Below are 26,431 nucleotides of genomic sequence, written 5' to 3' on the forward strand. Positions count from 1 at the left end.
AAATAGGGCTGTGGAAGGGCGGCTGCTTAATATGTAGCCATAATGTGCTGAGAAATTTTACTGATAAACTAAAGTTTCAAGAGGTGGAATATCAACTGTGGCCTAGTAATGTCATGTGGAAGGATGTGAATTGGGGGTCAGGGATAATCTTAGCCATTTTTATGTTAGCTTGAATGCAGTCTGTACTGAGGAAGATGTTAAGTGTGGTAGTGGTTTGCAGATGTAGTGCACAAGTACACAAACAACATTTAGGCTGACTGGCCATCAGAGGACACTAATTCCTCCAGATATGGTTCATATGCTATATCACCTGTCCAGATGTCTAAATTCCTTTTAAAAGTATCAGTAGTCTGACTGCCTAACATTAATAGGAATGTTGTTCTGAAATTTGATGGCCTTAACAGTTATGTGCTGAGCTCTTAGTATAGAATTGCCTGATTTAACTACAAACTTTGTATTATTATGTTTGAGATATGGTACATCTGTTGATCTTCATAATGTACATTACCTGCAGAACTGGATCATAAAAAATCTTATACACCCGTATCAATCTGGCACAAATATACCTATAACAAAAATTAAATAAATTTTATATCTTACATCTGGAACCATACTAGATAGTCTTCAGATTCATAATTCTTTCAGTAAATTTTCTTTTGAACACCCTCCAACTTTAATTGACCTTTAGATTCACAAATAAGTTATTGTACTCTGTAAGATGCCTAATGTAAGTCTGTATAATAAACGTACTATATTCTCATAGAAAAATTACACTTATTAATTCAGTGTGAGCATAAAATGAAAACATTGATGTTATTAAACTTCCTAAATCTTTGTATTCATTAACTTCACCTAACTGAAAAGACATGAAATTGAATTCATCCTCAAATCTTGGTGAGTACCTTTGTGAGGTGGACCCTGTTTTTCACAAAATCTCACCAAGACGACACTGATATATAGACTGTATTTATATGACATATATCATGGACAGAAGTAGATTAAAAATTAAAAAAAGATAGCTAGGTGCACAAGACCCAGTGCCCAATCCTGGTACACACACTGGTGCCAGGACTGGAAAAGATGACAGTGTAGAAACCTCAAAATATGGAAACATTCCTGCAGTGGGGCCGGGGCCAGGCCCAGGGGGAGGATGGGCCCCTGTGATGTAGAAGGAAGTAGTAGTCCACAAAAATCGCTAGGCCAAAGAAGAACCATAAAGACTATAAAGTGGTGGACTATTGAGGATAAGAAAGAAATTATGTATTGTTACTATTATGCAAAAAGCCCAGAATTTCCAGACACAAGATATGCAAAAAGATGAGAGAAATTAGAGGAACGAAAAATACTTCCACAAGAAAAACTGTCAGAAGCTTCAAATAAAAATATGTATTCAGTAATACAACAGATTTGTGAAAACCAGTTCATAGGTGTGTATTAGGCTAATGGCATTGAAGCCTTTACAAGCCTAGCCCAAAAAAATTGCCCAGGCACTGTGCCACTCGATGTTAGTTCACAATGCCCCTGTCCAGTAGGGCAACTGGAGTGATCCCTGGGGTGAACTTTGTTACCCATCCACTCATCAAGATTCCTCTTGAAGAGGGCCAGTGAGGTGCTCAGCTTGACATGAATGGGAAGCTTATTCCAAAGTATGGCCGGTCTTTGGCAGATGAACCTGCCTCTCCAGCATGTTCTGTTAATTGTGGTAATGAGATTGTGATCTCTGGAGCGTGTGGTGCGGGGGGATTCGGATTTCTTTAGGTGTAGCATTTCAAGTAGGGCTGGGTCGGACATGGCTTTGTAAGTCGAGCAGAGATCACCTCTGGACTATAAGAGACTGAGAACAGCTGACGTTTCTTGAATCTGTCCATGTAGGACATGTGTTTAAGGCCTAGGATCCATTTTGTGAGGTACTTTTGTGGCCTCTCCAGCTGTTGTAGGTGTCTGGTCAGGTACATGCCAAATGGGGTGTTATATTCAATGATTGGTCTAATGAGGGATGAGTGGCATGGGTGATTACCTCTTACTTCCTGGATGCAAAACCTTTGGTTATAAGATGTGCCATGTAGAAGGACTTACTGATCACAGTGACAGTGTGGTGGTCAAAGGTGAGCTGGCTGTCGACCTGGGTGCCCAGATCTCTTATGGCCCCTTCAGTGTTCAGTGGGCTCCCATAACGTGGTAATTTGTGGGAACTGAGTTTTTTCCAAAGGGGATGATGACGCATTTTTGGCATTAAGCTTCAGGCCATGGTTCCGACACCAGTCATTGGTCTCAGAAAGGCCCTTTTGTAGGATGTCTGCATCACTTGAGAAATTGATAATGACTCCTAGCTTGCAGTCAGCAACGAACTTGGTCAGCCAGAGTCCTTCTTTGTTGGGTTGGACTTCTGAGAAGTAGATGCCAAACAGGAGAAGGGCCCAGGACCGAGCCCTGTGGGACTCAACTCGTGATTGGTCGACAGTCTGACTTGGAATCTGCAACTTTCACTCAGTGGGTCCTGACTGTGAGCCAGTTTGCAACCCACCTAGTGATGTAAGGATTGATGCCTAATTTGGTGAGTTTATCAATGATACCTGAGTGGGGAATGGTATCAGAGGCCTTGGGCAGGTTGAGGTAGGCTGTATGCACTGCTTTACCCTCATCCACAAACTTGGTGACTGCCTCAAAGTCAGCCAGGTTCAGCAGGCAGGATCTCACCTTGACAAAGCCAAACTGTGTGGGGCTAAGAGTTTGGAGATCGCCTATATCTCTGTTAAGCAGGTCCATGATGATGCGCTCCATAGCTTTGCATACCAGACTCGTTAGGCCAATGGGGCAATAATTCCCAGGGTCTGTAGTTGCTCCCCCTTTTTGGAGCTGGATGACTGTAGCAGTGCATCATTCATTAGGGACATAGCCTGAGGTAAGGCTGTGATTGAACAGGGCACATGTGGTACCAGTTAATTTTGTAGTTCATGTAGGATGCAGCCAGTGATATTATCAGGTCCCACGGACGCTGTATTCTTGGCTTTGGACAATGCAGCTTTTACCTATGCTGCAGAAATGGTGGGTACCAGGCTTTCTTCTGGTATTGTGATAGGGCCCTTAGGGGGAGGGGTAAAGTTGGCACTGAGTCTGTCGGCCAGTATGTCGGCTATATCTGTTGGCTCAGTATTGGAGGTGCCATTGTGCAGTAACTCAGAGCAATTCTGGATATTGCCTTGGAGGTTTTTGATATAGCTATAGAAGACTTTGTGGTTGTTTTTGGTGTCAGCCGCAATTCTGCCTTCATAGCTGGCTTTAGAGGATTTGATAAAGGATCTCAGCTTTTTGTTGAGACTGATAAGGGAGGTTTTCCAGTCTTGTGATTTCATTTTTTTTTGCAACAGTTTCTTCCTTCTGTTGTAGTTTATTGATGGCTGGGGACCCACCAGATTGACTTTCTTTATTTGGAGGAGAGCGTATTAGTTCTATTTGGTATGATAAGGTCCATGCATTTGCGTACGTGCTCGTACAGTGCATTGGTATATGATTCGACAGTCATGCAGCTGTTTACCATTGGCATGGGTGCCAGGAAGTTACCACCTCTATTTTTAGGATCCCAAAGTTGGCTTTAGAGAAGTTTTACAGAGTGGTCAGCTTAGTATATAGATCAAGAAACTTTGATCTGTTTGGAAAAAAGAAGCATTTAATGAAATGCGAAAATATAAATAAAATCTAGAGTTTTTTGAAAAGTATAAAAAAATATGGACTTGGGAAAGGAGGAGAGATTTGATATGGTGCAATATTTATGCAAATGAGAATACCAAATTAATTAATATTAAAAGGTAGCCCCAAAGATATTTGAAAAGAAATATAGGCAGAGGCATCCAGCTATGGAAAATTTCACAATAAAAAAATATATCACAAAGAGGGAATGTAAAAAGAAAATTAGTAAAGTAGAAGTTAAAAAAAAATAGAAGTTGAAGTTATGGAGTGCCTGCGAACTGAAGGACTTGGTGTAGAAGGTCTAACACAGTTTACATCACAGCATGGGACTCTGGCTATGACTGCAAACTGGGAGCCATTATTGAATCCCCAAATTATGTGGATATTCTACAAAATGGCCTTACAGAAACAAATGCTTAATGCCAAGAAATGTATAGTGATCCCCTTTGGGAAAAACCATGTACCCATGAATTACCGCATAGGTAGCAGTACACTAAACACCGAAAGTTTGATGAGAGACTTAGGGACACAGGTGGACAGTGGTCTCACCTTTGATAACCACATCGCCACAACCGTCAGGAAATCATTCTATGTGGCACACCTCATCACTAACGGCTTTTCATCCAGAAAAAAGGAGGTCATTGTCCCACTGTATTCATCCCTCATTAGACCCATAATAGAGTACAATGACCCATTTGGTATGTACCTCACAAGACATCTGCAACAGTTGGAAAGGCCGCAGAAATACCTCACTGAAAGAATCACAGGCCTAAAGCAGATGCCTTATGCTGACCGTCTAAAAAAACTCCAGCTATAATCTGTGGCATATCGTCTACTCAGAGGCAATCTCTGCTTAACATACAAGGCCATGTCAAACCCTGAGCTGTTGGACATGCTCAACTTAAAAGAAATCCCAATCTCTCAGAGCCACACGCTCCAGGGATCTAAACCTTATCACAATGAACAAAACATGCTGGAGGGGATAGGTTCCTGACCCAGAGACTCCCCATACTCTGGAATAGACTGCCCATATATGTCAAGCAGAGCGCCTCCTTGGCCCTCTTCAGAAGGAACCTTGACAATTGGATGGGAGATAGGAAATTCACCTCGGGGATCACATCAGTCAACCTGCTAGACAGAGGTCCAGGGAAGTAAATATTGTGGGAAGAAATATCCAGGAATTGTTTTGGCTAGGCTTATATAGGCCCTAGGTCTGATAGCCTAGTACCAATCTATGAACCTATGATGGAGTGAGTCCCCAAAGTAAGGAGAAGCAGGAAGGTCAGGAGACATCTGAAGAAGAAATATGGATATGGGAAAGGAAAAGAGATTTAATATGGTATAATGGTATAATATTTATGCAAAGGAGAAAGCAAAACAAACCAATATGAAAAGAGCAGCACCAAAGATATTTGAAGAGAAATGCAGAGAAAGGAATCCAGACATGGAAAATTTTACAATGCAAAAAATAAGACAGAGGAAAAGTAAAAAAGGAGATTAATAATGGAGAGGTTCAAGAAGTAGAAACTGAGATAATGGAGAACCTGCAAAGTGAAGGGTTCAGGGTAGGAAGTCTAATTCAGAAAGCAACACAACAACATAGAGCAGTGTATATCCACATTAAGGAGAAACCAGTGGAATGGGAAGCAAATGGTCAGGTGCCTTAATGAAGATATTTTGGAACCTTCCACAGGAAACCAGTATAAACATTCACTTGAAGCTGGACAGCAAGGGAAGGAACAAGAAACTGGAAACTCATGCACTCTATGTTGAGGAGTGATAGACCAATGAGTTCCCATATGACAGAGCAATGGCACAGGAGGAAATTGAAGAGAACGTGCCACAGGAAGATGCTGTAGAGCTTTCTATAGAATGCCCACAGGAAATGAAAAAAAAAAATGCCCTCAGTTTAGAAGAAAATGAGCTAAGAGAAGAGTTGCTTGATTTAATAGACATGGACATATTAAGATTAATGAAATAAATAGACTGTAGAAGGTCAGTAAAATCCAAAAAGTTTGATAAAAACAAATGAACACAGTAATTAGGACTGCTCATAGAGATCCATGCGATAGAAATAAACTGGATATGTCACTGTGCAACGAAATTAATAACTGATATAGATGTTCTTTGTGTTTCACTGTAGCAGTCATTTACATTTGGGTAATCTGCTGGCAGGTTGCCCTCAGTCGGCCGGAATTCCAAAGTCTTAGGTCCTGCGTCAGTTGCTGTCTACTCTTCCATGATGTCAGGTCGTCAAGGGTATAAAACATGCAGCCAACGCCATTTTCTTTAGTCTTTCTTGCAGCGCGGTGCCCGAAGCAGAAGCATTTTGCAAGTGCCAGTCGGCCGACTACTGAAATATTCGCGTTTGAGTTTCAGAACCGAAGTCTTCAATAAAGCTAAGTACCCCGTTAGGGAAACTTTTTTCTTGCTTTTTACTGATGTCAGAAAAATTTAATAATTGTATCACTTGTAGGAAGCAAATACATCATAAGGATTTCCATTTATACTGTATTCCTTGCCTAGGCCCTGATCACAACGTGCCTGGCTGTCGGTTTTGTGCTAGATTTAACCAACGCACTATTAAGCGTCAGTATATTTTTGCATCTAAGTATTTTGGAAACAGATTTAACTACCCAGAGATGTCTTCGGATTGCAATCCGACTACTGGAGTACATAAAAAAACACAAAGAAAAGGACGAAGAAAGGCAGTCGAGATCCAAAACCGACGAAGCTTCTCCTAAGCCAGTCACCAGTTCTCAGTGAGGCGCTTTCGCAGCCCCTGATACCCACTACCTTCGAGTTGCAGGCCTCTACCGACACCCATGTGGAGTCCGGCATGCCGCAAGATACTCAAGGTACTGGACCGACAGATATATCTCCCTCGGATGGGTCTGGTGCCGCTGAGCAGGCACCGGCTTCTGAGGGTGTATTCAGACCTCAACATTTTTATATCAAACCGACGAAAGCTGCAAAACCAAAGGCAAAGACACCTTCTAAAACTAAAGAAAAACAACGCCTGAGCCACGTGCACAGGCCTCTATGCCTAAAAAACAGATGATCAAAATGGCTGACGACCTTATTACCTTGATCAGGGGTACCCATCCCCCTCCAGATAAGAGGCCTAGGCAAGACACTGACTATGAATCTTCAGATCAGGTTTCTATTTCTTCTGATTCCTCTTCTGATCAGGAATTATCTTTACCTCCCTATGAGGATTCTGATGCTGAGGAGTCTATTCCATCTGCATCTCCTCCTGAGGATTATTCATTTGGAGAATCCTTGCATACTTTGAGGGAGCATTTTCACTGGGAGAGTCAAAACTTCTCAGAATCAAAAAAGAGGCTCAGGGATTTCATCCTCCTCCCTCAGCACAAGCCTTTAGCCATTCCCCATTGTGGATGATGTTTTTTTTGGAGTCAAGCCTGACCCCTGACTCTTTACCTCTGGCTTCCAGTAAGCCTGACAGGTATTACATGGTCCCTGACTCTCATAAATTTTTATTTAGAAACCCTGCTACTGATCCTGAAACTATTTCACAGGGTCCAAAGGGAGTTATGGCCTCAACAGCAAAAAACCCTACCCCCTCCGACAGAGATTCAAGGGCGCTGGACAGATGGGGGAAAAAAGGTTTATACATCTGCAACCTAGGCATTCAGGGCCTTAAACTGTCAATTTCATATGCTTAAGTACCAGCAACATGTTATGGGATTGCTGAAACAGAAAATGAAGTTGATTTCAGAATGTGCAGAAAGTAAGAAATTGCAGGAATTATTGCATGCAGCTGAATAAGTTGGAAAGCATACTTTGCAATGTGGTTTTGATTCTTTAGAGGCCTCCTGCAGGGCTGCAGTTACTGGATCTGTGCTTAGGAGGCATGCCTGGTTAAAGGAACAAAATTTGCCTGATCATGTTAAAGCTAAATTGCTAGATGCACCTTTACATCATGATTCTCTGTTTGGTATTAAGGCAGAAGAGGTTTTAAAGAAAATGGAAAACAAAGCTAAGTCTATGCAAACTGTTAAAGATGTCTTACAAGTGCAGCCACCTAGATTCAATAGACACTGGCCTACAACAAATTGGTCCTTTCCTGTGTCAGACAGAGCTCAAAGGGGCAAATCCAGATGCCTTAAGGGTTCCATGTACCAGGCTCAAGACTCATACAGGTCAAAGCAGTGGGGCGCATCCACCTCCAAATCCGGAGGAGATAAAGCGCAAACCTACAGAAAGCAATCCCAATGACTTCCCTCTACCTACACCAAGCACTTATCTTTTGGCAGCACCCATAGGGGGAAAATTAGCAATTTTTGCTCAAAATTGGCAGTTAATAATCCAGGACAAGTGGGTACTGAACATCGTATCACAGGGATACAGATTCCATTTCCACACTCTGCCACTGACAAATGGTTGGCCAGACCTGCCAAAAAAACAATGGGCAGAGGCACAGAAACAGGTTACGTCCCTCATGGATATGGGGGCCATTCAGACAGTACCAGAACAGGAAAAAGGACAAGGTTTTTACTCAAGACTGTTCTTGGTACTCAGAAAGGACAAGGCCTGGTGGCCAGTACTGGATTTATCGATTTTGAATGCATACCTGGACATTCCAAAATTCAAAATGCTCACCTTGCAACAGCTACTGCCCATGCTGGGCAAGAATGCTTGGTTGGTGACTTTAGACGTAAAAGAGGCATACCTGCATGTCCCAATAAGACAGTCGTGCAGAAGATACCTCATATTCAAGGCTGGCTTAATGCAATACCAATTCTCTGCACTGCCCTTTGGCTTATCTACTGCACCCAGGATCTTTACAAAGTGCCTGGCACCAGTAATTGCATTTTGCAAACAAAGAAGTATTCACATATATCCTTACTTGGACGACTGTCTCATTCAAGCAAAGAACAAGGACACTCTTCTATGACACCTGGCGTTTGTGAAAAGGCTTCTAGCATGCCTAGGGTACACAATAAACAAAAAGAAATCACAACTGGTACCCTCTCAAAAAATAACATTCCTGGGTGCAAGCTTGCATACAACTGCCCAGATAGCTTACCTCACGCCAGACAAACAAAGGTAACTGACTACTTACTTTAAACTGATGGCAACAAAAACCCAGTCTTCTGCAAGGCAAATTCTGCAGGCTCTGGACTTCGTGGCATCCTGCATTCTACTAATTCCATATGCAAGACTGCATATGAGGAAACTTCAATGGTACCTAAAAAGTTTATGGAGTCAACATTCACACAGTCTGGAAACAATGATTCCTCTCATCCCCTGCCTGCAACAGGAGTTTCTATAGTGGGCAAAGGCCTGTCACCAAAACATGGGACGGCCCTTCACTTTACCCCCTGCAAGCCAAACCTTAACAACAGACTCATCAGATTATGCCTGGGGGGCCCACATGGCAGGAAGATGCATTCAGGGCATATGGGCACCAAATCAAATGCATCTATATATCAACCAGAAAGAGATGCTAGCTGTTCAAAATGCCCTAACAGCCTTCAAGGACTTACTTCATCCAGGACAACTACTGATAAAGATGGACAACACCACAGTCGTGGTATATAAACAAGCAAGGGTGCACACACTCATACCCCCTTTGCAGATTAGCCATGGCACTGTGGGACACAGCTTTGACCTTCCAAATAAATCTTCAAGCTCAGTTCCTGCCAGGAAAACAGAACACTCTGGCAGACAATTTAAGCAGAAACCTTATGGATCCTCACGAGTGGAAACTAAATCCACAAGTATTCAGCATGATAACAGAGAAATGGTGGAACCCAGACATAGATCTATTTGCCTCTCCTCAAAATTATCAATTGAAACGATTCTGAACAAGGACTTATCACAGACAAGCATGGAAAGTGGACGCCCAATCCTTCAGTTGGAAAAACCTATCAGTTTACGCCTTTCCTCCTCTGACTCTTCTACCCAAGGTCCTCCTAAAAGTCAGACAAGCGAATCCAAAGATGATATTAATTGCCCCGGACTGCCCCGCCAATACTGGTTCCCAATCCTAAGGAACTTGTCTCAATACCCATCTTGGACCTTGCTTCAAAGACCACAGCTACTGTCCCAGCAAAACAATCAGATCCTGCACAATCAACTACAGACTCTGAACCTGGCAGCATGGCTAAGCGCGTAATCATATGAACGACACCTCTCAGTAAAGCTGTGATGGATGTCATTTTGGAAGCCAGAAGGCCTAGTACTAGAAAATCTTATGCTGACAAATGGAAGAGATTCTGTGATTGGAATCGAGCACAAGGAACTGATACAGCAGAACCACATATTCCTCAGATATTGCATTACTTAACTGAGATGCTTGACAAAGGCCCATCTTTCTCATCAATCAAAATCCATGCCTTTGCCATTTCGGCTCATTACAATACAGAGGCACCAATCTTTTCTCATCCTTTACTAAAGCAGTATCTTAGAGGAGCCAAAAACCTAAGGCCTCCTAGAAGATCACCCTTACCTGCATGGGACCTCAATTATGTGTTGGAAAAGCTCACCTTGCCTCCATTTGAAAAAGCCGCTACCGCTGATATAAAGTTCCTATCATGGAAGACAGGTCTGCTACTAGCAATTACTTCAGCAAGAAGAGTTTGAGCTACAGGCCCTCATGGCTGTAGAGCCCTTTTGTCATATTTTACCCAGACAGGGTGTCTATGAGGACAAATCCTACTTTTATGCCTAAGGTGGTTTCCAGTGTGGCTCTTAACCAAACAATTCATCTGCCAACTTTTTATCCAAATCCGCAGAACAAAGGGGAGAGAAGTCTGCATTCCTTGGACATACACAGACAGCTAAGATTCTACTTGAGCAGGACAAAAGCTCTAAGAAAAACTGAGCAATTACTAATGTCCTGTGCTGCAGGATCAGAAGTAAAGGCTATCTCAAAGCAGACAATTTCAAAGTGGATAAGCCACTGCATCCGTTTCTGCTACTTACACCTGGCTTAGGCCTGGGCTGCCTGCCCTTATCCGGTAGTCGGTTGCTCCGACGGCATGGTGTAGTTAAATTTCCTACCGAAGTAGTGTCATGCAAAATCAAAGCGTCTTTTAATAGTATGCTTATTAAACCTAGCACAAAACCGACAAGAAGTGACGTTGTGGTCTGGGCCTAGGCAAGGTATGCAATAAGAATGAAAATCCTTATGAGGTATTTGCTTCCCACAAGAAATACAATTGCTAAATTTTTCTGACATCGGTCTGAGGCAAGAAAAGTTTCCCCAACAGGGTACTTAGCTTTATAGAAGACTTCGGTTTGAAATTCGAATTCGAAAATCTCAGGAGTCGGCCGACCGGCACTTGCGAACTGCTTCTGCTTCGGGCACCGCGCGGCAAGAAAGACTGAAGAAAATGGCATTGGTTGCATTATATATACCCCCTGGCGCACTGACGTCAGGGAAGAGGCGACAGCAACCGACGCCGGACCAAGACTTTGGAATTCCGGCTGACTGCGGGACCACCTGACAACAGGATAACCCAAGTGTGATGACTGCAGCAGGGTGAACACTCGAACATCTACATTTATGGTAGGTACAAAACTGTACTTTTCTGCTACTTACACCATGGTAAACCTGTGCCCAAGGGCATTAGGTCTCATTCCACCAGAGCTGCAGCTACTTCGGCAGCCCTTCTCAGAGGAATATCAACCAAAGACATTCTAGAGGCTGCTACTTGGAGTTCAGTTCACACTTTTACAAAGCATTACCATTTGCCTCTTTACTCTAAGTCCACGGCAGGCTTTGCCACTGCAGTGCTGCAGGGCCTTATAGCCGCACCTAATGCTGTTTAGCTCCAGCCTCCCAACCATAGCTTTGGGATTCTACCCAAATGTAATGACTGCAACAGTGAAACACAAAGAACATAGTACAGTCGTGTACACTTACCATAAATGTAGATGTTCGAGTGTATTCACTGTTGCAGTCCAGGTTACCCTCCCGCCATCCCCCTGTCATTCTACAGTTTATCTTTCCTTCTCTATCTTCTACAACCTATGTGGTGTATTTGCTTGTAGATGAAGGTAAAGTTTATATTGATGCATGTGTGTGTGTGTGTGTGTGTATATATATATATATATATATATATATATATATATATATAAAATATTGCTACCTTTTTGGTGGCACCTGACATTGGGGGCAAGAAAAACTAAAGAAAATGGCATTGGCTGCATGTTTTATACCCCTGACGACCTGACGTCATGGAAGAGAAGACAGCAACCGACGCAGGACCCAAGACTTTGGAATTCAGGCCGACTGAGGGCAACCTACCAGCAGATTACCCAAGTGTAATGACTGCAGCAGTGAGTACACTCGAACATCTACATGTTTGGTAAGTGTACACAACTGTACTTTCTACCACAAGAATACAATTTAGTGAGGGAAAGGAATGGGAGAAATCGAACACCATCATGAAAGTATCGGATAGAGAAAACTGTAAAGCAATTAAGACAAGAAGTGTCACTGTTAGAAGAATATAGAAAAGGGAACAGATCAACAAAAATACTAAGAAAGCTAGACGTGATAAAAGCAATGCACAGTATTAGAACAGACCAGGATCAGTCATGCACTATTGCAAATAAACTAAAAATCTCAGCACAGGTGGAAAAACTTAGATACGCAGATAAATATAAAGGAAAGGTACAGAGTAAGCAATTTATTGATGACCCAAAAAAGTTTTATAGAGAATTGGGAAACAAGGCAAATGGAATTGAAAGACTGACAAAAAAAGAAGAAAAAGATACATTTTGGAGAAGTATCTATGAAGATCCTGTGGAACATAACAAAAATGCTAAATGGATAGAAGAAGTAAAAGAAAGAATAAGAAGTTTAAAGGTACAGGATATGAAATGGATGACGTAACAGCTGGAGAGGTTGAAACAACGTTAAGAAAAGCTTCCAATTGGAAAACCCCAGGCCCAGGTGCAGTACCTAACTTTTGGTTAAAAGTATTAATATCTTTGCATGAAGGTTTAGCCATGAATAAGAACCATTTATTTGCGCACTCTGAATAAATGCCAACTTGGCTAACAGCAGGAAAAACAATGTACCTACTTAAGATTGAACCTGCAAGCTACCTTAAAAATTATAGACCAATAACTTGCCTTCTGATGACGTGTAAACTCTACACGGGAATTGATGCTGACAGAGTTTATAGTTATTTAGAAGAAAAATCAATTATGGCAGTAGAACAAAAGGGTAATAAAATTAAGTCATATGGAACAGGGGATCATTTGTTGTTAAGTGAAGTCATAATGGAGAACTGTAAAAAAGGGGAGAATCTTAAGTATGGCATGGATTTAACTACAAAAAGCATTTGATAGAATCTCACATTCATGGATAGAAAGAGTACTTAAAAATGTATAAGATACACCTTACACTGATCAACTATATTACAGTGACCGTGAAACAGTGGCAGACCACTTTGCAATTAAGCCGTGATAAAGGATAAATTATTATCCAAGGGATAAAAATTCAAAGGGGGATATTCCAGGGTGAGGCTCTGTCACCGCCACTATTCTGCCTTGCTCTTAACCCGTTAAGCTGTCTACTTAACATATTAGGCTGTGGCTATAATTTGGCTCCTTGAAAACAACAAATTGTAAAGACTTCTCATATTCTCTTTGTTGATGATTTAAAACTGTACAGATGAGAAACTGAAAGTACAACTGCAAGTTGTCAAAACTTTTTCAGATGGTATAAGAATGTCATTTGGTCTTGATAAATGTGCAAAAGCAACCTTTAAAGCAGGAAAACTGCAGCACCAGGAAACATCAATTTGGGACAAGAATGTGATATAAAAGAACTTGAGCAAGAGGGAGTGTAGAAATATTTTGGAATTGATGAAGGATCAACAATAAAACATGAACAAATGCAAAAAAAAATTAGTAAAGAATACTTTAGAAGACTTAATCCTGAAAACAGCGCTGACATCTAGGAAGAAAATTCAAGCTATAAACCAGTTTGCTCTCCCTGTCCTAACTTATAGTTTTGGAGTGATTGACTGGCCCCAAAATGTGTTGGATAGATTAGATAGGAAAACACGAAGGATTCTTCATGCTCACCAAATAATTTATAAAAAATTAGTGGATACCAAGATTATATATTCCCTATTCCGAAGGAGGGATGGGCCTCCTTAAAATTGATTATATGTATAGATCTGCATTCATGGATCTCCACGGATATCTGCTGACCTCACAAGACCCAAACGTAGTGAAAGTTTTGAAACATGAGGAGAATAAATCTAAGATGACTTCTCTGCTTAATCTAGCAGAAGCATATCAGCGTCAAGCAGGAATGGAAATCAAACCAGAAGTAGATAAAAAGCAGGCAGCAACTGAATGTGCCAAAAAACAAAAGAAAGAATATAAGGTGAAGGATCAGAGGAGAAGGCATGAAAATGCATAAATATATAGATAACTTCTGGAAGAACATCATGTTGATCCGGAACGAATGCAGGAATGGTTAAGGAGAGGCAAATTCAAACCAAGATGTGAAAGGTTAATATTGCCTGCTCAAGATAATGGGGCTACATACACGCTGGTTTACAAAGTTGATTGAACATGTGGGAGAAACAGACAAATGTAGGTTTTATAAAACCACACACTAGTAAACCAAAAGTCCTTCAGTTGCAGGTACCAATAAAGGCTGTCCCTCCACAATAAATGAAAGACCACGATATTAATCCACTCTTTATTTCAATACCAAAGCAAGATTTAGCGCTATTGTCTCCTAAACAGGAAACGTCATCAGAATCAACAAAATGCATTTCCTCTCCATTTAATCAAACAAGTGCATTCATTGGTTAAAAGCCAAGTCAATCAAAGAATGGCACAAGTAATGTAAAGTACTGTACAAGTTTGCATTTAAATAGTCATAAAAAATGCATTTATATAAAAAAAAATTCCAAAGTTGATTCGTGAAACTTTGTCAGCTCGACTACGATGAAAATTCTGACAGTTAATGTTAAGGATTTATTTTCAGTTATACTCCATGGTACAGGTTTGGAGTGGTTTGAGTACATGTTAATGGAATTTGATTTTTTATTAGGCAACAACTTCAGATTAGTACTTCGGAATATGGAGTTAGTTCTCAAAAACAATTTTTTGTACTTCCAGGGGGAATACTATCACCAGTTAGTGTTGCTATGGGCTCCTCTTGTGCCCCTATATTTGCAAACATTGTTATGTTATACTGGGAGAAAGATTTTGTTTTTGAATCCACTTTTAAGGAACACATTTATAGATATTTTCATTTTTTGGATATTTTTATCGTCTGGGGTGGTCCCCAGGAACTGCCTTCCCAGTTTATGGAGTTCTTAAATCAGACCACAGAGTTTCTGGCCTTTACTTATACCTCTGGTACTGATGAGGTTCATTATTTGGATGTTTGTATTAGGAAGGATTACCTAAACCACAAATATACATCACAGGTGTAATAGTAAAAATGTTTTTCCAACTCCTATTTACACTATGACAGTAACCACCCCTTCTTTCAAAACAGAAACCTAGTAAAGGGCCAGATGGTCAGGATAGCACGAATGACATCAGAAAAGGATAAATTAAGGAATTGGACTATGTTCAAACCTTGTTTTTACAAAGAGGTTATCCAGAGGACCTTACAAAATCAATTAAAATTCTCAATGGGTGGGAAACAAAGTGCTTGCCACTTCTTAGACATGGTTTGGATGGTGGATTGATTAATACTACGGAAGGGAATACAGCATGTCCTGCACACTTTGTCTCTCGTGTACCACAATTAGTTATTACTTTTAATCGGGATACAAGTTGGGTAAAGAAGGCCATTAGTAGTGTTTGGGACATGTTTAAAAGAATGCCAAAACAGACTTGGGGTGTTCAGTAAATGGCTGCAATATACCTACCTATTGGAGAGATTATAATCTTAGATATTTTTGAAAGGAAGCCACACAGGGATGGTGACATGGTGGAAAAAAGGGGAACCCACAGGTGTGGAAGTTGTTCCCAATGTACCTTTTTAGCTAATGTAGATATGGTACATCTGCCCAGTCGGGCTTTGACATTAAGGACCTCTGGTTACTACACCTGTTTTACCAAAGGAGTGGTTTACCTTGCTTTTTGTAACGCCTGTTGGGCGTTTTATGTGGGTAAAACCGAGAAGAACTTAAGGTGTAGGATATACCAACGTATGTATGACATTATTCGAAGAAAAGACACCAATGCCTTATTTAGGCACATTCTCTATTGTGATAGAGCTGATTTCAAATTTTGGGTTTTAGTGTGTGTTAAACATGATGACGGGGGAGGTGACTGGGAAGCCAGGCTTGAATTTAGGGAATTGATGCGGCAATTACGCCTCAATGCCTGTGTCTTCCCAAGATTCAACAATCATACCTCTATTGTACCAGCTTTAAAATTGAGAGCGGTTAAGTTGAAATGATTATTACATACTTTTCTACATTTCCTTTTAAAATTTGGAATTGTTTTATTTAAACGGAATTTTTATGAATATTTAAATGCAAATTTGTATAGTATATTACATTATTTGTGTCATTGTTTGTTTGACTTGGTTTTTAACCAATGAATGTGCTTGTTTGATTATTTAAATGGAGAGGAAACACATTTTGTTGATTCTGGTGAGGTTTCCTGTTTAGGATATGAAAGCGCTAAATCTTGCTTTGGTATTGGAATATAAAGTGGATTAATATTGTGATATTTCATTTATTGTGGAGGGACAGCCGTTTTGGTAACTGCAACTGAAGGACTTTTGGTTTACTAGTGTGTATCTTCCCTTTGGTTGTCCATTTGTTACAGGTTTTATAAAACCGAATTGGAAAGTCACGCACCTCGTTGCTGGTTGTAACATACTAATGGCAGAAGGGCTGTATTCTGAAAGGCATAATAATGTGGCAAGGCTGTTGCACTGAGGATTGTGCAAACATTATAGTACTGAAGTGGTGGAAAAACACTGGAAACATGAGCCACAAATCATCATAGAAAATGATGTTTACGTCATATGGTATCATCCATTACCAACAGTTCAAAAGATAGATGCTAGAAAACCGGATATCATGGTCCATGAAAGGAAAAGACACAAGTAGCGTTAATCATTGAAATCGCCACACCCAGTCACTACACTGTCTTGCTTAGAGAGAGACAAAGTCTTAAATATCAGGATCTGCAGGCAGAAACAAGCAGTGTGGAAGAAATATACCCAGATAGTTCCAATAGTATTAGGAGCAATGGGTCTTATAAAAAAGAATCTACAGTTGTATTTAGATATGTTACCAATACATGTAACCCCGTACCTTCTGCAGGAGTCGTCATTACTGGGCACATTGCGGGTGCTGCGAAGAGTGCTTTTTGCTGACATCAAAGATTGAAACAATGCTAATTTCATTAACTTTAATCGTAGTTTGACTTAATAACGGGGTCCATTCGCATCATAGTATTAGAAACCCAAAAGAGTTGGAGAAATTAAAAAAGGGAATATACATTAAATGTATGAGAAGTTTGGTAATTTTATTTAAGAAATAGATAATTTTGCACTTGACAGTGCTAAACGACAAACCTGATTCCCTTGCCCAACAGCTCAAAGACTGTAAATAGTGATTTAACACATCTACGTCAGTAGATTTTTGTAACATAAATCCTATTTTAGTCATCTGCTTATTTATACACCCCAGAATTGGTTATTCTTAGGAAGGGTAGGGAGAACAAAGTTAAATAAAATAGGACTAAGGATTGACCCTTGAGGAACACCAGCATTTACAGGCAAGCATTCCGAGCAAGTGTTCTGGCTTTTCCCAATTCCCAATCCACCTTATGGTATAGCTGTTAATTTTGTACTTAAGTAATCATTTCAAAATAACTGCATGTGACAAGCTGTCAAAAGCCTTAGCCAAATCCAAAAAAGATAAATCCAGGGCACAAACCCAGATCTATGGAACAGTTATGTTCTCATAGAAGCTCACCAAGTTACTCAACATGGATCTCCCTTTCATAAAACCATGGTGGACTATGTCCACCACTTCTCTGTTGTCTTACAAATTCACTGTAAGATCCAGTATACATATAGAACGCTGCCTTTTTCATGAATTTGAGATAAAGGTCAGAGTTGCTGTCAGCACTGGAATTCTTTAATTTTTAACAGGTGATTGTTTAGAATCCTAACTTGGATCATTTGAAAGTATTATTCAGGAATGTCTTCTAGTGAGTTACAGTTGACTTGTTGCATATGGGGGAGGTAGAAAAAGTGACAGCTTAAGCAGATTAGTAATAGGGTAATCTTTCATTGTGTTTGAGTAAGTGAAGCACAGTTAGGGGAGTTGAGGCAGTTCTTCACGTGTGTGTCTATAGGCAAGGGAAAGGTGTGGAAAAAAGTCACTTATTCCCTTTATCACTAGTAACTGATAAAGAAACTAAGGATAATGATTCATCAAGGTAAGCATGAGAGGAAGTCTGGCCAGGCTCTGAGACAAAGATAGGCCTGTATGGTTTGTTTACTGCAGGAGCATGTCTTGGAGATCTAGATTTATGGTAAGTGTTCAGAAAACTTTCCCTACTCGGTATGTAAACAAAAGGATAAAAATTTTCACAAGGTGCTCAAAAAAAAACCCAAAGGAATTTTGTGTTGATATGCTGTTTTGCTTTAATAGTCCCGAGAATTAGAGATATCCATTTATTGGCGTGATTGGCGCTCATTGTGTGCTGTGAAGTTTCTGAGATTGGAGGACTTCTTGGACAATCAGCGGCATGGAATGTGCTTATATCTTGAACCACAGGGTACTCTTTTTGCTGAGGTAAGGTGATTCATTCAGCTATGCTGTATATACTTTTAAATAGTATTTTGAATTTTACAGTAATTACTGTCCTTTCAGGTCACATTTTTCAACCCTGTCATTGAAAGAAGACCAAAACTTCAGAGACAGAAGAAAATTTTTTCCAAACAGCAAGGTAACATTTTCTACTCATACAAATACTTGCGCATTAGTTGTAAGAGTGGATTAGTTGTCTACAATGGCAGAGTCTTAATTTTTTTTATTTTCCATTTCTTGACCAGGGTAGAGCACAGATTGTGATGGACCTTCTTCAAGCTTATCCTGGTCGAGTATCAAAAAATATTATGCAAAGAAAAAACAGATTTATTTAATTTATTTATTTAGTTATTTGACATTTGATTACCAGGAAAGTTTGACTGGGTCTGGGAACCCATTTTCAGCAGATACCCAGGTAAAAAAGCTCCAAAAGATGGGATGTAAATCCATACAGGTATACATTCACAGGATTACAAGAAAGCATAGTAAAAGAATGAAACATGGTATATCATTTCAAACTAAGTACACATATAAGCATTTGAAAACCCGTTTTGGGAAAACATGGGTTTAATGTGTATTGGGGTCAAAGGGGAGATCAGACCCAATGTCGTATTCAAAGCTCTATATATTAGTAGAATTTAAGACTTTGTACATATGAAGAATAAGGAGACTGGTCTGGTGATGCTGTGGAGAACGTTTAATGTTTGGGGGTAATAAAAGGTTGGATCATCTACAGATGGTGCAAGTTATATTTACAGGGTGTAATATGAAAGCAGTTGGAAGGGTGAGAATGGAGAATGTAAGAGCCAAAAAGAGTAGTGTTGCATTTGGTTAAAAAAAAAATCACCTCCAACTTGAAATATAGACAACATTCTACAGCAGAGTGAATTGGTAATCTAGGATGGTGGCTCCTTGGGTGACATGTTCCTCTCCTTTGATCTTCATGTAGCATCAGAAGTAAAACATTTTCTGTTTAGTACAATTGACATCTAAAGGGATATCATCTAGATTGAAAAAACATTATCCTCCTGTGTTCTGCTTTAATAGACAAGTATAGGGTACACTGACTGCCCCCTTTGTACCTGTAAAGACGCATCACACTGCTCCCTTAAAAATTAGTGTTGCTGTGGTCTTTTCTCAGCTCTTCCCATTGCTTTGACTGCTTCATATCCACCTTTAATGCTGGAATAATTTCTTCTTTTGAGTCTTGCATTAGTTTTCCTTTTATCGAAAGTCAGTAAAGAGAATGTGGTTAAGTTGTAGTTGTGGTAGATTGTAATCCATTTTTACCACAGAAGTCTGAAGTTTTGCTTCTTTCTCTAAAGTGCCATCAGTTTTTAAAGTATCAATTCTTGGAAGTCTAACAAATGAGAAAAAAGATAAGGTGGTGGATACTGGTAGAGGAGAATCCTCTGTAAAAGTTGTAGGAGAGCTATTAAAATGTATATCCACTTTGCCATTTAATTTTCTAAGAAATGTACTGCCCAAAAAATAGAGATATGATTGTTTTCTAAAGACTTGAAAGTCTTACTAATCTCAGTGCTACCAGAAGAAGACACTTTTATCAGTATCTAAGCTGGCATCTTCTGTGATGATGTTGAATCCAGGGGGTTGAGTGGCAGATGAGCCTAGCAGATTTTGTAGTGTTTTCACAAGGAAAGGCCATCCATAACTGTCCATTTTGGCCACTGTCTCACTGTGGTCTTTCTTCCACTGTAAAACATTTGTGAGGGGTTACTTCAGTTTAATACAAGAAACCATGCTGAAGTAAAAGGGGCCTTCAATGGAGTATCCTGAATCTTTGTATAGTACACAGATACATAAATCTTAGAATTGCAAAGGTATGAGGAAGGGTCTTCTGACTGTGTGTGTAGAGAATTTGTATATGTGAGAGGTTGTTTCCCTCACAGGATTTTTGATCTACCTGAAAATATTATCTTTATTGAAACATTGCATTTATTGGAAGATTTTATTCAGTTGGTCTATAGGTAATCTTTTGTCCAAGAAAAACATACAGGGATTTGAAACAAAAACACTGCAACACAGAAGTGAGATAATACTAATACTACTTATTTGTTAACCAGGTAGGCTCACTGAGCACAAAGTCCCTTTTCAGTGGTGACCTGGGAGCAATGTCTGGTTAAGTGACTTGTTTAAGGTTGCACAGTAGGCAAATGGGGGTGGAGGGGCTCAAACTCTGTACCATAGGAACTGCAGCTTACAACTTTAACCCTCTGCACCAACTGTTGTTTTAAAGCAAAAGCACTGGAACGCAAAGGTGAGGTAACACCTTGTATTGGACCATTGGACCAACATAGGTTTTACAGTTAATCAAGCTTTCAGAATAACAGGAATTTTTCATCAGGTGTTTATTAAGATGCCCTTCCTTAGGTCGCTGATGATGCAGTTATCCTGCCAAGGGTAACCTGACACCCAACCTTAGTACTAAAGCGAGGTAAAAAAAATCCTTGATTTTATACTTCTGTTATATGACTACAGACTGTGGGCGTAGAAGTACATAAGCAGACATAGGAGTGTAGAATCTTCAAACTATCTTGGAAACCAGTCTGAACACAGATACTTTGCTGAAGTCTGTCTGAATGCCGCATTGTGTGCCACTATCACTGCCAAGGGATTTGTTCATGTCAGCTAAGAGAAAGGAAATGCACTTTCCAAAATGGTGGAACCCTTGGCCTCAGGCATCCCACTTGCTCCCAAAAAGTTCAAAGAACTGAAACAGGATGCTTCTCCATCCCAGTCCAACATGGACATACCTGCTGTGATGCTGCAATAATCCATGGTATGTCTGAGTTCTGTGGCAATACTTGCTACCACTACCCCACCTGAGGCCAGTATGGCGTCTCTTGCTCATATGCCTGAGACTCAATCTCAGTCCACTTGGGGAGAGAAGGGGGAACCCAAGATAATTTCAGAGAGACCAGAGGGCATACCTCAGATCCTGGTATGAGAAAAGGTACCTGGCTCCCTTATCAAGGTCTGACAAGGTTCCACACTACCTCACTTTGTTCGAGCAGATGTCACTGTGAAGAAGAAACAAAAAACTAAACATGTCTCTCCACAACAGATGTTCAAGGAGAAGGAATGGCTTGATTTTTCTCAAAGCTTTTATAAAGCCATTCTTCAAAGACAGAATGGCTTATGTAAAGCCATTCTTTCTTTGAAGCCTTCCTCCTTTCTCTCTTCCCATTCTTTGGTCCCTCCCCCTTTGAAAAAGCAGCATGAATCCTCTTAAAGGATGAGGAGGAATCTGATTTAGATGAGGACTCATTGGCCTCTTCCTCCCAAATACACACTCCTGGACAACTTGCTCAGATGATGAGTATACATTATTGCCATATTCCCCAGCAGAAGAAGTTTCTTTGTGGAAATCATTTTCAGAATGATACAACAGTTTGAGTTTGACACTTAACAGGTCTTAGACTTACAGAAAAGGTACTACAGGTTATTGCAAGTTGCGGTCCGTAAGCCTTTAAGTGTACCCCCCTGTCCATGAATCCTTTTTGAATGCTTTTGCTTCCATTTCTAATCCAGATTTATAGCCTCCTGCACTTAAGATATCTGACAGGTTTTACAAAGTGCCTGAGGACATGAAATTCTTGTACAAATATCTGGTAGCACACCCTGCAATCTTCTCCCTCCATCTAGTATACTGCCATCTGATAGACAGTAGGACGATGGACGGGTATGGTAAAAAAAAGTCTATATTTCCTGGCTTTCATAGCCATCAACTACCCAACACAAATGATTTGAGTATTTATTATCCATTTTGGGAAACTTGAATAAGTCACTGGCTAAATTTGAAAAATGTGAACTTGAGTCTTACGTTGAGGTTATCTCTGTGCTCAACAATGCCACACAGATAGCCAGGCACTCCATTAAATGCAGCTGTAATGCTTGCAGAAACTTCCTGTAGGGCTGCGGCTACAGGTTCGACCATCAGTCTGTTTCTTTTGCTTCGCCTTCAGTCACTACCAGAATATCAAGGCCAAGCTTCTGGACTCGCCTCTACCTCGTGACCCCCTTTTTGCCCCTTCTGCTGCTGAACTTTTCAAAACCCTGCTGGAAAAAGGCAATGTCGTGCAGGACATTAAGCAGATTTTTCTTTCTTCATTTCCTAGACCAGAGGAGCTATTGCTTTAAACCCACTGCCTTTGCTTGTAGGAAGTAAAAGCCCTATCAAAAGGGGAAGAATCTTTCTAAGAAAAGATTTCAAGAAAAACTTCAGTGGGATTCCAAGCCTAGAAATGTCTCCTTTCCAGACAAGCCTACTTCTAACTGACTATTGTTCTGCCTCCTCCCTTCTACCTTGGTACACACGTTTCTTTTTCTCTGTGAGCTCTGTCAGTTCCTCCATGCCTGGGAATTTATTACCAAGGACAAATGGGTCTTGTCCATCTTAGAAAGTGGTAACAAAATGTCTTGGAAAGAGCTTCCATCCCAGAGGAGAATTATTCCCCTCCTATAAGTCAGTCTCTCTTACCCCCCCCCCCCCTTTTGCTTCAAGAGCTTCTCTTTCAGAGGACTATAGAAACTACCCAGGAAAAGGTCTTTTACTCAAGACTATTCTTAGTCTCCTAGAAAGAGGAAGCATGGAGAACTATACTAAATTTGTCTTATTTCAACTAATTTTTGAAAGTTCTGTTCGTCATGATGCTATTAGTCCAGACATCATCCTTCCTCAGGCCTTTCTAGTCACCATAGACCTGAAGAATACATATCTGTAAATCTCTGTGCACCCGGACTGCAGGAAATTTCTCAGTTTTTCCATCTCATGACACTTGGTTCTCAGCTTTATGTTTTGTCATGTCTACAGCTCCCATAGTCTTCACTAAGTGCCTAGCTCCATCTCTTGACTTCTGCACAACCTAGGGGATACAAATTATCCCCTACCTGGACGTCCTTCTTCAGTTCTCATTCAAGGTAAACCATGATGATAGATCTCAAATTCACAGTGTCTCTTCTGGAAAGACTGGAATTCACTTTCACCCTAAGGAAGTCTTCTGTCACCCTCATGGATTACAGACTCTGTACCCTGATAATGACAACCTTCCTTCCTCAGGAGAAAATTCTCCCTACTTATTTCCATTCTTTGCTCCCTCTATCTACAATTTCAGCGAGAGAGAGAAAGAGATCCTAAAAGACCTAGGATACATGGCAGCTCCATTTCTGATGGTGCCTTATGCCATATTTCACATGAGGAAGAGTCCGTCATATTTAAAGTCCCTTTGGTCTCTATACTTCATCCTTGGACTTCAAAATCCCTCTCTTGCCCTTTCTAAAGTATGAACTGCAATGGTGGACATCTCCGGTGTCTCTTTAAATAGAAGTTCCCTTCCTAACACCCCAGGTATAAAAATGAAAGCTGTCCTTGCAGGCATTGTCTCTGTAGACAGTCTCAGAAGATCCAGAGCAGACTACCACGAGCTCATGTTGCACAGAGAGGTCTTTCTGGGCATGGTTCATAAATGGGGTACACCTCAGATCGATCTTTTTGCTTCCAACTAGAACAGAAACTTAAGTTGTTCTGCTGCAGGGCTCCTTGTCTCCAGGCCTGGAGGACAGATGCCATGTCCTTCAACTGGGAGGGGTGGAGCTCCTATGTGTTTTCCCTCTGATCCCAAATGTTTTCCTGAAGATCCAGAAGGACAAACCAGAAATTTTGCAAGTAACTCCCTTTCGGCCCAGGCACCATTGAATATTTATCATATTGATCATTAATTCAGAAACCTTAGCTATATAGTTTATATCCTGCCAAAGGTATAACACCCAGACAGCTTCTAAAGCTTCAGGGCACCTTCTATGTGCCTAAACTGTCAGGCAGATTGAGCAGAGCTGAATAAGATGAGTTTGGGCCCCAAGCCCTTCAGAGCTTTACTGCTGCTGAAGAGTATGCTCCTCTGATGCTTTTGAGGATTGACGGTAGGCCTTTTCTGATTTTTTTGCTGGACATAATTTTCCCCAAAGGGAACTTATTTCTGTTTTAATAATTTTGCTTATTGTTTATACTTTGCAGGAAATTTATTTTAAAGCCAAGAGCTTGTGGTTTAATGTACTCTCACACTGTACTGTACTTTTAAACAGAAGCACTCTTTTGTTTTTTTTTTCCTGTCAGTTTAAAAGCTTGTTCAACTAACCAGGTGCTTCATTTTCCTCCCACATTCCAAAGAAATGCACCAGGTGGGTTGGGCACTCTAAATTGTCTGTAGATGCGAGTGTGGTGTGGAAGGACTACCGCGGCAAGGCTAGCCATCAGACTGTGTAAATCTTGGCTCTAGATGATTGTTACTGTTGAAGTGACACTCCAACCCCATGTGCAAAAATGGGAAAAGGGGTTGTGGATAGATGGTTGCTGCTTTTATTTCCCCTGGGAAAGAGCCACCATGTTCTGCTTGACCATGGAACAAATGGACTGTCCCACAGTCGTTCCTTCTTTCCAGGCCCAGAAGGAAAAAGTTAAGCAAACGGGCTTTGTCTACACAGCAGGCTAGCAGTTTTCCTCAGCTGCAGGTGAGTGCTATGGCCATTTGTTGTACCTCAGATCACTCATCTTTAGCCCATATCACTCTGGTGTAGCACCTACAACTTATCACATCCTCTGTGGCTGTTGGGGGCCCTCAGTGGGAAGGGAGAACCACTCTTGTCTGTTCAGGGATAGGGAACAGGGAAGGCTTTTCTGTGTCAGAATGTTGTGCCCATCCCAAGGGAAGCTGCTGCTGCCACTAAAAACACTGTTGACCCAATTTTTCCTTCAAGAAGCAACAGAAGATTAAGCATGTATCTACTCCTCAAATTTCCTTAGACAGGAGTAGTTTACTGTGTCTGGCTCAAAGTTTAAATCAGGTTTTTGATCCTTCTTGTAAAGTAGTTTCTGGTAATAGAAAGAAAAATGCTCCTCTTTCCTGAAGAGATTCAAGATTCTGAGTCTTGATAGGATGATTATGCAGCAGATGCAGGGTTTTCTCCTCAGATTTCTGATTCAGACTCTGAGGAGAGCTCAGTTTCTGATTCTCCCTGTGAGAATTTCTCATTCTCTGAGACTATTTCTAGAATGTGCCAGTGTTTTCAGTGGGAAAGTTACTGAGCTGTCTCAGTCCCTGAGAAACTGCTATGAGCTGTTACAGAAGGAATTAACAGAATCTGCACCCATTCCCTTAGTTTTGCCTACCTTGGAGGATATGTGGGTTACTGCTTGCAGTTTTCCTGACAGTCCACCATCTACTCCTAAAAAGGCAGGTAGTCTATAAAAGTTTCTCAGTCTTTTAAAGTTTTTACACACTCTTCCAAAACCCGATCCAGCAGCTGTAACTTTAGATGTTCATCGTGTTACACTGCTGCAGTCATTACACTTGGGTTATCCTGCCGTCAGGCGGTCATGCAATCGGCCAGAGTTCCAAAGTCTTGGTCCGGCGTCGGTTGCTGTCGCCTCCTCCCTGACGTCAGTGTGACAGGGGTATATAAGATGCAGCCGACGCCATTTTCTTCAGTCTTTCTTGCCGAGCGGTGCCCGAAGCAGAAGCAGTTCGCAAGTGCCGGTCGGCCGACTCCTGAGATTTTCATTCCGAATCCAGTACTGAAGTCTTCTAAGAAAGCTAAATACCCCGTTGGGGAAACTTTTTCTTGCCTAAGACCGATGTCAGTAAAAGTTAATAACTGTATTTCTTGTGGGAAGCAAATACCTCATAAGGATTTCCACTCCTATTGTACTCCATGCCTAGGCCCTGACCATGACGTCACTGGTTGTCGGTTTTGTGCTAGGTTTAACAAGCGCACTATTAAAGGTCTGTTTGATTTTGCCCGACATTATTTTGGTAGAAAATTCAATTATACCATGCCGTCGGAAATTCTGACGACCGCAATGCATAAAAAGCGCAAGGACAAGGACAGGCATCCGAGGCCCAAAACGGACGATGAGGCCTCTT

General features: G+C 40.8%; 1 protein-coding gene across 1 annotated transcript in view; it reads left to right on the forward strand.

Moving 5' to 3' along the window:
- The window catches only part of PKN2 (protein kinase N2), a 2,214,272-nt gene that overhangs the window by 1,030,101 nt on the left and 1,157,740 nt on the right, over positions 1-26,431 (forward strand). The window contains exons 9-10 of the mRNA XM_044085632.1: positions 18,333-18,476; positions 18,555-18,630. Coding sequence (XP_043941567.1) covers positions 18,333-18,476; positions 18,555-18,630 — 220 coding nt within the window. The remainder of the gene's footprint in view (positions 1-18,332; positions 18,477-18,554; positions 18,631-26,431) is intronic.

The sequence above is a fragment of the Protopterus annectens genome, chromosome 10.part0 (assembly GCF_019279795.1).
Source record: "Protopterus annectens isolate FY-2018-M chromosome 10.part0, PAN1.0, whole genome shotgun sequence".
NCBI classification, from domain to species: Eukaryota; Metazoa; Chordata; order Ceratodontiformes; family Protopteridae; genus Protopterus; species Protopterus annectens.